Below are 11,887 nucleotides of genomic sequence, written 5' to 3'. Positions count from 1 at the left end.
ATCAAGTTGTGACCTGAAAGCTGAACTCAGGACGGCTTATTGAACAAGTGGAATTTAAGTGAGTGTTGTCAATGAGCAGTTTGACACAATGGAACATTTAAAAGCTCACCGCGATTGCTTTTGTGTGGTTTTTATTCAGAGCTTAAATGCAAGTTGGCGGTCAACCAAAATGGTTTCCAAGAATACGCTACAAATTTTTTAATTATCCTCATTCCGGATCCAGAATGACATAGCGAACTCTATACTGGCTAGAACGAAAATGCAATTTATATTTTTCAATTTTAAAGTCCATCTATATATCTGATATACATTTCGAAATGTTGAACTTTTCCCTATTTTTGCTCAGAAAAAGCCTAAATTTAGTCTAAAAGTGTCTATAAATCACAGGAAGTCTTAAAATGATAAGTGTGTAGGTGGTTATGAGCTCACTCCAAAATAGGGAACTATTTGAACTCGAAATAAGGTACACTAGAGCAAATGTGCGCCTTTTGAAGTCATCACTTTGCCATGGTGTTATTTCGGCACAAAGGCTTTAAATCAAGAGTTATCCAAACATTTTGCTCAAAGGCTCGTATACAGAAAAAATAAAAGGCGTGTGAAGCAGCTGTTGCTCCAGGCGGGATGTTTGGCTTGCTTTAACAGATGCTATACGTTCCAAAAAAGTAAAGCTTCTTCATAATTTACAGCAAAAGATACCTAACATATATAAATTAGCATTACATGTGATGTCAGGAAGTTTGTAAACCCAAGCAACTACATTTTTCTTAACCTTAATTGCTCATATAAAGGCCAAAATTGTCAACTAACAGCCCACTGGCCATAGTTTGGACACCCCTGCCCTGTCATTGTTGATTCATGAGCTAAGTCAAGAAATGTGCAAAGTCAAATGGATCATAAACCTAATTTCCAAATTTAGCATAAGGTTTAGGATGAAGCCAAATTACATAACATAACATGCAGCTCGGGTGACAACAGCCAAAATCTGTTCCAAAAAAACGTCTTGGCCATAAGATACGTCCTACACACAACATACTACGAGGCTTACTTCCCCTCAACATGTCAATGTTTTACACAAACTCCTTTCCCACTCACCCAAAAAAAAAAAAACGACCCCCTATCCCCCCCAATCAATCATTCACTGAACAACCCCTCCCCCGGAAAGCTCTCTGTTGCTCACTTATTGGCCAGTTGAGGATCACCCGGACCTGAGTCAATGGCGTCAGCAGCTAGGACACGCCCACAACAGCGCACCCCTCCACCACCGAATAACAGACAGACATTCCCCATATGGATTCTTGCAACTGTATCCTTTTAGCCCATAACTTTAAGGCGCAATGAGTCATGCTATAACAAACATGTTGAACTAAATACACGCTTGAAGACCTCAAACGTTTTACGTAAGACTCGTAATCCAAACCTGCACTTAGTAACCTTTTTATGTTGTCCCTTGAAAAAGTCACTTCAAGACATTCACCTTAAATGGCCACGTGACCATAACTCTCCTTTTTTTATAATGGCTTTCAAAAACAAATGTACCATCTTTAAAATTGATATAACTCAGCCAGATGAAACCATTCAAGAGCTGCTGCAGTCTCACAAACTGTACAAAATGGTGCTATTGCATTCCAGACAAAAGATCACAGGGATAATTAGTACGCCCGCAGCTTTCGTTGGTTCTCGGAGTTCATAGACTAATGGGAACGATCCAATCTCATCGTTTTTTTTGCTGACCGGGCGCTCGGTTAGGTTAACCCCTTCCCAAACTTGACCCACTTCACCAAATGGCAGAGGCCTTTCCTTTTCTGCACGCTATACAACCCATGATCACCCTACACAATGAGCGCATTGTATTTTAAATTGTTGACATAAATACAAGCTGATGTGATTGTTGATGAGACACTAAAACACATTTTTACATCTTCAGAAAAATGTTAGTGAACATGACAGACAGCTAGCTCTTGTATACTTGCTTATTTTATTTTTTTTGCATTATTTCTTTATAATGAACGTAATTTCTAACATTGATTCAACCATGCAAGATTAGAATTCCTATGAAAGATTTTCAACCTAGTGCAATGGCGTCCCCTATTGGATTTAATATGAAACTGCAGCAAAATTGGATGGGCAATTTTTTAAGTGCAAATAGGGCTTATTTAGCTACATGATGCGTTTAATTGCAACTCCAGTGCATAATTGTAATTCTTTCTCTAAGTTTTAAAAGACATGTACATCCCGAGCTCAGCATGTTTTAAATTCAAGGTAGTGACCGAGGCAGCTCCCCAAAACATCTGTTCGGACAGGGTCACATGTTCCATAATCAAATGCTATCAGTCTGTTTAGGAACATCCTCTTCCTGCGAAACAATAATCAGCGTAATCTTCATTTGATATGAACCGAAAGCGGCCTTGACACTATAGCAACCATGACTCAGCGTTAAATCTCGTGTTGGAATTTTGCCAACTTTTTAAGTCCTAAAACGTGAATTATAAAATAAATAATCTTTTCGTTATTGCGCTTAAATGTTAACACATACTATTTATTAGTAACATGGGGCAGTGGCTCTCCTAAAGCTCTAAATAAGCGCACCTCAACAAATTATAAATATTTTATAGTTTATTCACTGCATTTCAGTAGCACACTTTAAAAAGTGAAATAATATAATATATTTCATATAGTTTTAAAATGATTAAAAAAATTATGAAATATTTCGTTCTCTTTGACAGCAATTATACGCAGTAATATAGCATATGACGGTACAGGGGGAAAAAAAATGCTTGATCATTGCTAATATATTCAGCAACGTCATGTTCTCGTCTGCGTGGATTGCAAAACCGTGACACTCCTCTCGTATCCATAAGAGAGCGCCATTGGCATGTTTCATTGATGTCTGGCTGACAGCTCGCTGAGCGGCTTCAAAAAAGAAATTTGGAGAAAATGGGTGCGACCACAAAAGAGGAATAGAAAAGGCAAAACTGAGCGAAGCATTTGAAGAAATGAGAGGATATGCATTAAAAAAAAAATGCGCCGCATCATTGAAAGTAATCACACATAGTTTGCGTTTTGTTTAGACCGCTTATGACAAATGACATCCGGAGTGCCGCGGGGCAGGAAGAGAGTTCGGCTGTACGACCAAAGCTTTTTGTCAAGAAGACGGCTGACTTTAAGATGATGGTGACGGCGGTACCTATCAACGGTTGACAGTGCCAATCGACCAATCAGCATAGCGGATAACGTCACACATTCTTTCTCTATGAGCTCTTTAAGTGCAGCGATGAGATAACCTCTGCAGTATGGCTTTCCTCAAGTGGCAGTTTGTCCAGTTTGAGCGCTATAAAAATAGAGATGACATGAGGTACAACGGTAGTATTGTTAACTGTTTAACTACTAAAGCTCAGACCTCCATCGGGGCCAAATGATAGCAATAAATAAATATATATATATACTAGAAAGTGGGGGGGGGGAAAAGCCTACGAGAACAACTGAACTTTATTTTGAACTGGCTTTTTAAATTGTGTGTGTCATCACTCCCATTCAACATGAGTTTAAATTCTGAATAAAGCAACATCTCCAGTTATACACTTAGAGGGTGTGCACACTTTATCTTGCACCCCCCCATGGAGGAAACACACAGGGTCTATTTCCCACAACCTTGTTAATGAGTCAGCAAGACACAGTAGGTCACTTAGTTATAAAACCACAACGACCTCTAAAGAGCCATAAACCTTCTCAACTGGAAACGTAGAAAAATACCAAGAAACCACACGTGTTAATCGACTGCCCTCGTCATGTTTAATTTAGTAGTTGCCTTCTCCGTTCAGATTATTTACTGTACTTATTTTATCCCCCACGGTTTGAAATGCGACAATATCTTTGGAGCATTCCCTAGACAATGTAGTTTTGGGGGACTTTTCATTTTTACCTTAAAAGGCCATGTGGAGTGGAGAGCTAGTTTCCTGTGGGAGGTCTTTCCTCTCTCTCTCGCGCGCTCTCTCTCTCTCTTTCTTTCTCTCTCTCTCTCGCTCTTCACTTTGGAGCTACCGGCCAAGCCCATCATCATCATCCTCTCGCCTTACCCTGCCCGCCTCAGTTCCTCCCAACACACACACACACACACACACACACACACACACACACACACACACACACACACACACACACACACACACACACACTAACTTCCCTTTTACGTTCCCACAACAGTTGTGAAATCCAGCTAAGGCCAGATGTACATAGTATGAGTGTTTGTCTGTGTGTGTGTGACCCTCACCACACACACACACAGACACACACTCCTCACCCCTCCCTCACATAACAGGAGGTGAACGTGCGGTCATGCACAAGGTAACAAGAGACACTCTGGAATGGAGTCCAGAGAAACAAGGACATGAGGAAGAGAGGGAAGGGATGTGAGGAATTCAAGTCTGGGAATTAGAACAGGAAAAGGAAGTATGGTGTTGTGATAGTAAATGTGATTTTTTTTTTTTTTTTCTTCATTCTACTGAAGTGCAATTCATCGAGACACTGGTCAGTTGTACGAGAGGCGGATATTTACATACGTCTCATATTTGGAGACCGTTTTGCCAATGCGAAAAAATGGAAATAGAAGTGTTTCTATCGAAATGATTTTCCCCTTATCAAATGGTGATCAATTATGAGATGATAAAAAGTTCTTTAATGTTTACAGAACATCAGAGAGTCAAGTACCAACCTGGTGGACGTACTGTACTTTTGTGGGCAATGTGTCCTCTTGTTGATAAGAAGGTGCAAACAGTCAAGTCTGAACCTTCTAGGCTTGAATCATATGCATGTTTTGTGTGTGTTAGGAAAATGTGTGTTTGTGTGTTTCCAGCTCGCCTGCAATCAACATTTGGCCTCATGTTGGCGCTGGCTTCTGATTTGTCAGTGATGACCTCAACATCGACGACTGCGAAGGTGTGTTCGAGTGTGCCCATAGTCAATGTTGTCATTGTTACATCATCGCAAGGAAGATTAAAGGTGACTGAGCGTGTGTGTCATGTGTTACCAGAATCCAGGTGTTGTCCAGGTGAATCACGAGGTATGCTTCCTCCTCCAGGCAGTGGAAGCAAGCTTCACTGACCGGTCAGCACATTAGGTACAGCCACACAATCGAAGCAGATGGAGTCACGCTGTGATTTGAAATTTTAATTCAGTGATTCTTTTGTGTACCACTAGAGGGAGCTAGTACTCTAGCATATTTTGATTTGCATAATTTTTTAATTTTTCCTGTCTTTTTTTTTTGTTCGTTTAAAGTTCATTTAAAGTATCTTTTTAAATGAATGTTTAAACCAGTTTGGATCAATATCCAAGAGATGATAAACAGTACGATTGTTTCATCCAAATCGATAAAAATCCTCCAATATTTACTTCATGACACACCCAGCTCTTCAGAATACATTCACTATTTTCCGTTTCATTAATACGTACGTAACCCGAGTTGGACAAGAAAATATCGAATGAAATCAATGGCTAACTCTTGCCAACCGCAAAGCCCCTACTCGCTCTTTAAAGGCTTTGCAGCTGCAGCAATTTTCCTTCTCCTCAAGTCTGCTTGGTCTCTACATGCCGAGTGACACCGCCGCTGTGGTTGTTCCTCCACATCAGCATCGCCGACAGCTGCTCCACGCATCAACAGGCTGTCGACTGACTCTCCGGGGCTCTCGGCATTTAACTACTTTTCTCCTCATAAAACTGCACGCTGATGTTTTACAGTGTAATTCTGACCAAGGTGACGCTTGGTCAAAGTTAGGATTCCGTTGCGGCAAATAACATCCCAGTGGTATTTCCAGGGGTGGAACTTGAAGGAATGTGACACACACTTCACGTTTGACACTCATCAGCCGCAACATTAGCTAAGCGAGCATTTGCAATTTTAATATGACAGGAGCGTGCACTTATAAACTATCATTCACATTTTGTAGGATTCGGAATTCTGCAATGCCCAAAGGTCTTAACCACTAGTCGATAGGTTGTGTTGTTAACAATACTGTTAGAAATTTAATGTATCCATTCATTTTTATTGGACCACCAAACTCCTTAGCAAATATTGCTAGCATGCTACTTCCTTGTTCAATGAGGATCACAAACAGATTGCTCTCTCTCCTGCACAGTTTCTTCATGTAAGCACACCACCCCAAATAAGGTCATCATGCACGGGTGAAGACCAAGATGGCCGAGGAGACCACTCCTTAATGGAACGCTGTCGGGTGAGTGCTTTGATAGAGTGAAGTGTGAGAGAGCGATAGTCGGGGGGTAGATGCGATGGAGTGTCGAGTGGAGAGGAGGGGATGGAGATGGATGAGAGGAAGAGGATTGGAGGACCTGTGGGCAGGTTCTGGTGCAATTTACATCACTCCCCATATAGAGGGAAACATCTCCTCCGCTCGAGCTCCGACATCTCTCCAAACGGGACCTGAGAAGAAACAATTCGTCATCTCGCCGGGCCGGATTCGAGCAAGCAGCCGTCATGGAGGCCATCAAGAAGAAGATGCAGATGCTTAAACTGGACAAGGAGAATGCCATCGACAGGGCGGAACAGGCAGAGACGGATAAGAAGGCGGCTGAAGACAAATGCAAACAGGTGGGACACATTCGACACTTTTATAGGGACGGCCAAGAAGTAAGGAATCAAATATGGACAGATTTTTTTGTGTTCAAACATTTTGTACATATTGCCGAAAAGTCACAAAGGAACAGTTTTAAAAATGAGAGGTAAGCCACACCAAATTTTCAGTTTCAAGCAGGAAAATCAGAATAAACAACTGTAAGAATGCCGCTTTGATGTGCTCTAAAATACTTAGGAAGAAACGCAAATATTCTGCAACGGAAATATTTCGATAATCTCATTGTTGATGCAAAAGCACACAAAACTCAGCGGAGACCTTCTGGAAGCACTTTTGCTCACAAATTTACATTCCCCGGTGTTCATTTACTCTATTGCGTATCTTGGCATTGCTCAAACTGCAAAGAGCAACACTTGCTGAAGTCAAGAAAAACAAAGACAACTCACAGGTTTTTTTTTTTTTTTTTTCTTCTTCTGTTGTAGTTGTACTCGATAGAGAACACAAAACAGATGAGGACTGTTAGAGAGCTCATTTGACAGGTGGAGAATCCAACACACTTCATAAGCAGGAAGATATTTACCACACACTCGGCTGACTGTAAAGTGTGCCTGCTCACCGATAACGACACTAATTTTGGACACTGAAGTGGGGACGCTGATTGGGAACTATCGGTGTAACTCTTATCATAGTGTGTGTGTGTGGGGGGGTAGAGTCAACAGCAAGCTATTTAAAATTTCAGATGATGCCAATTTTGTTCAAAAGATAAGGTCAAAGGTCAATGGTTACTTAAGTCCCCATGAAAGAATTAAACAGCGAGTGAGCATAAATTGTAATTAAACTTAATGGGGGAAAGAAAAAAATCGACTTTACAAATACTGTACATCACCCGAGACACAAATGAGGAAGAAAATTGAGTCACTGCTCCATCTCAAATTTTCTGTTTTCATCTACAGCTAGAAGAAGAGCTGCTCGACCTCCAGAAGAAGATGAAGCAGACGGAGGATGAACTGGACAAGTTCTCTGAGGGCCTGAAGGATGCTCAGGAGAAACTGGAACTGTCTGAGAAGAAAGCTGCTGACGTGAGCAAGCACACACACACACACACACAGACACACACTGAGTCACTCTCAAAGCAGGAGTCAAATAACTTTCACATCACTCAACTCGACTCACTTTCCCTTCATCTTAATAACTTGCTGAATCCCAAACCGGGCTCACGGCAAAGCCGTATTGAGCACTACGGAGCCTGCGATCCCGCAGCTGGGCTATGTAGAAGTGAGAGCCAGCTGTGGCTTCACTTTGATCCAACGGGAACGCTTTGGACCTCTTCAGGCACTCTGCGCATTCCTGTGCGGGCCGCTCCTGAAAGATGAGCGCTCGCTTCTACCAAGACACGCATGCACACACAAACCACATCAACGGGGTCATAGTTCACTTTTCAACATTCTCCTTTATGTTCTTCCACCCAAAAGTCAGTGAAAGTTGAAACGGGTACATTCATATGATCCATCTTTTGGCTAAATCACACCACAAATTCAGATGACTGGCAGCAGTATAAAGTAAATAACAAAGGTGACAAATCCAAGCACATTTCGGTTATAATATAAAACGGCCCCATCACCGGCAGGCGGCCATTTTTGTAAGGTAAACAGAATGAAGAAAGTAGACGCTGTCTGAGGATATCCCGGGGAAATGCAATGTACCAGGACACACAAAGGAAAGGGAAGTGTGTCAGTGAGTCACGCCGGATTAAGCTCCTACTCTGGTTAAATAAACTCAGACAATACTTCTAAGAGCTATCAGCTCCAGTTGTGTTTCGAGAGTGATCAAAAGACATTCGTAGTCTTTCAAATGTCCCGGCACGAAATCTCACGGGCACTTATGTCTTAATGAGTTAGATCTAATAAATTTGCCTTTACAAAGATCAGAAAGCTCAATTTTGATTGGTATGTATTTCTATTGTTGTGGTTTTATTTTGCAGACTGGCAAAAAAGAAAGCAGTTCTCAGGATTTAGTTTGCATTTGCACATTTCTGCAACCATACTAATAAACGTGCCGTTAAACGAGGGCGTCAACACGTGAAGTGTTGAATTTAGTGTTGACTTGCTTAGGTGGAGATTTGAATGCCACTCAAGTTACTTCTGCCAAGTGCATACGTGATGGATATTGTTTTGATCACATGTGGGTCATTGCAGTTGACTGGCAAGTCAAGGAGCCATGCATTCCACAGAAGCCTCTGATCCCAAGATCTGTAGCACGAGAAAGAAAGGGAAGACGCAGTGGCACCACGTAGACACACATCAGCTAATGATAGCAGCGGTGAAAACAATTACTTCTTCGGGGCACTGTGGTTAGAGGGGGGGGGGGCTTCTCTGGAATGTCAGGAATGCAGCTAAGGCAAACAAAAAAAGCCGGCACTCCTGTCTCCAATGAAATCTACCCTTCCAGCATTTCCGTTACAAATCAGACAAAGTAGCGGATGAGTCCGAGAGTTCTCATGCTCGACAAGCTGCCTCCGAGCATCCTTTTAATGTACAGTACAAACTTGAGCATCTTTTGCCAAATATTGAAAAGTCACTTAATATTATAGTCATAAAGTCACAGTCAGAGACTTTTTATTAAGAATTTGAACTTGATGGCTTATGATCCATACTCTCCATCCGAGTATTTCTTTCCAAGCCATATCGAAGTGATCAGTCACTTGGATCAACTTTTTTTTTTTTTTTTTTTTACTCCTACTCAAACGCAAGCCCCGCCTCCCTGTGACCTCACCATCCAATCACATCTCTCCTCCTCTGGCCTCCATAGTGCGGCTCTCTCCTCCACTCAGCCTTCTTTTATCCCTCCAAGTGTCCGGACCAAAAAACTGCCACATTCCCCTGGACCGCTTACCTTTCCCCCCACTACTTCCAGCTTTCATTCATTCACTCAAAGAATCATTCTGCGGATCCCTTGAGCATTCCTACTTTCTGGTTTTATCTCTTATTTTTTTGTTGATCATCTCCGTTGTCGCGATTTGGACGGACCTTATTTTGGGGGTTTTGTTTTGCTTTTTGCACATCCAAAAATTGGAGTTATATTTATCCTCGTTTCGTTATTATTATTATTTTTTTGTTTTCCAACAAGACCCGTACGGGCGCTTTTTAAGCTCCTTTTTGGGGGCATCGTTTTCCCCTTCCGTCCACGTGTAGCGTAAAGTTTAAGTCATAAATAAGTCGACAATGGCAGGTTTGAACTCTTTGGAAGCTGTTAAGAGGAAGATCCAGAGTTTGCAGCTGCAGGCGGACGACGCCGAGGACCGAGCTCAGGTCCTGCAGAGGGAACTGGACAGCGAACGAGAGCTCCGGGAGAAAGTGAGACGATCAAGTTCTTGTCCTTTTCCCGCAAGCTTATGTCACATTAAGGGTGGTTAATTTTAGCAGTGGATTTTTAGCAAATATGTGATAGTTCGGCTATTGGTGTAGTTTCGTTATTCGGCGGTAGCAGGAGAATAACGGCGGATAATAAAGCCGTGCCATTGATTGGTTGCCGGCAGTGGTTGTGCCACAATGCAAGGCGTTGGTCCCTTTTGGGGAGGGGGCTAGAGTCCTGCTAGGCTATGCGCATGCGCGATGCAGCTTGATGCTCAGGCCGAAACCTCCAAAAGTTTTTCATTTATTCTTTTAATCAACATTTTGTAAAGGAAAAAAAGTATTACTGAACAACATCGGCATTTAAAAACTGTTTATATTTTGCACATTCAAAATACATGTCTTCTGACATTTGAATACTTGCATATGCCAAGTAGCAATATTTGTCTTGCAGTTGCAAAACTAGGCGTTTCACAATAACTTTTTCAGGACCAATTTTTTTTTTGTTTGTTTTGTTTTTTCTCAGCAGCTACTCTGAAGTTATCAGGCAAACATCACAAGGTTTTAGACCAAAGTTGACTGTTATTTGCATTGGAGTCCATTGATTCAGTAATTAAATCTATTTGATACCTCTCTCCCAAAGTCAGCTGGGATAGGCTAACACTAACTCTGATTAGCATACGCGCTATAGAAAATGAATGGATGACTATTGCAGTAGTTTTAAAATGGACCCTTAATGTTCCCCTAATGCAAGCTATGTATTTGCTTACTTATTGGAGAGACATGGACTTATATGGATTCTTGAAAAATCATCTCTTGGTATGATCTTACTTTGTCATGACTAGTCCCACAAATGCTTCCTCAATCAAGCAAGTAAATCATCCTCTTTTTTATTTTTTGTGTGTCACCTGCCTGCTTCTAGACATGATTCACATCAGGGCTTTTATAAGTTCACAGTCGAAAAGTCAGGAGAATGGAAAGGCTTAGCAAGCACACTTGGGTCGCATTTATGGCATGTTGTAGTGTTAAGGCGGCTTCATGATACGGCGACTGGGAGGGGTGATAAAGATATGATAGATGATTTGATGAAAAGATATTCATCAATGGCTATCATTCAGTTCTCATCACAATAAAATTAAACAATGAAATGGAATTTGAATTTGTGGTCAAAGATATTGTCCTACTTGCATGCTTCTAAAGTTAAATGGAGGATCCTGCTGTGCGGTGGAGTGCCGCACTCCCATATGTGAATAATTAGGACGACCTGGAGATATTCCTTGGCGCTAAAGTATTTTCCTTGGCGCACAGAGAGATCAAAAAGAGAAACGTTGCTGAGTGTTCTTGTAATGAATCATTGTTTCGCAGCGTGGACACAAGACACAGAGGCCGCAAAATGGACTGGCTCTTTGTTATTTTGACTCTCTGTTGTTTCAGGCACTTTGAAAGCGTTAACGTGCAGGATTGCAGTGACGTCTTCCGTTTGATCTGGTTGTGTTTTAACTTCTATACGTTGTACGTTGTTTATTTTTAGATCCTAACCAGACTTCCTTTTTTTTTTTCTTCCCCCGAAGCCGCATTTTGTTTACCATATAGCATGCATGCTTGAAAAAAACCTTGGCTACCCTGCCCAGAATGTCGCCTGCCAAATCTGGTCTGCACTTCCTGTCACTGTGGACTCAGTCTCACAGGAAGATGAAGTGTGTGCAATTCAGTGCGGGTTCAGTGGACCCAAAAAAAAAAACCCCAGCTATTCATTCAAAGCTCAACTCTTACTGTCTGGTTCGTTCAAGAAAAAAAAAAATGGCGCGACTGGAAACATCAAGTTTTATTCCACACATTCATCTTCCCTTTTCAACTCTTGGCAGCCACTCTATCCATGGTAGACTCCCAGTTTATTCCAATTTTGATTTGCCAGATTTTCCTTCTAGTTTAATTGAATGAATGTGTTTGAGCTGA

At 41.6% G+C, this 11,887-nt stretch overlaps 1 protein-coding gene across 3 annotated transcripts in view; it reads left to right on the top strand.

Annotated features, from left to right (window-relative positions):
- Window positions 1-11,887, top strand: part of LOC147047121 (tropomyosin alpha-1 chain) — a 31,750-nt gene that overhangs the window by 13,277 nt on the left and 6,586 nt on the right. For 2 of the 3 annotated variants that reach the window (XM_085928775.1, XM_085928777.1), the window contains exons 5-9: window positions 4,850-4,932; window positions 5,027-5,113; window positions 6,129-6,224; window positions 6,383-6,598; window positions 7,535-7,660. In XM_085928775.1, coding sequence (XP_085784901.1) covers window positions 6,210-6,224; window positions 6,383-6,598; window positions 7,535-7,660 — 357 coding nt within the window. In that variant the 5' untranslated portion in view covers window positions 4,850-4,932; window positions 5,027-5,113; window positions 6,129-6,209. Of the gene's footprint in view, window positions 1-4,849; window positions 4,933-5,026; window positions 5,114-6,128; window positions 6,225-6,382; window positions 6,599-7,534; window positions 7,661-9,399; window positions 9,935-11,887 lie in introns of those variants that run through there. The other variant, XM_085928776.1, reaches the window with a different exon arrangement.

The sequence above is a fragment of the Syngnathus leptorhynchus genome, chromosome 13 (genome assembly GCF_054491065.1).
Source record: "Syngnathus leptorhynchus isolate UIUO chromosome 13, UIUO_Slep, whole genome shotgun sequence".
In the NCBI taxonomy this organism is placed as follows: domain Eukaryota; kingdom Metazoa; phylum Chordata; class Actinopteri; order Syngnathiformes; family Syngnathidae; genus Syngnathus; species Syngnathus leptorhynchus.
The sequence above is the reverse complement of the archived record's forward strand: the minus strand, read 5'-3'. Positions and strand labels throughout refer to the sequence as shown.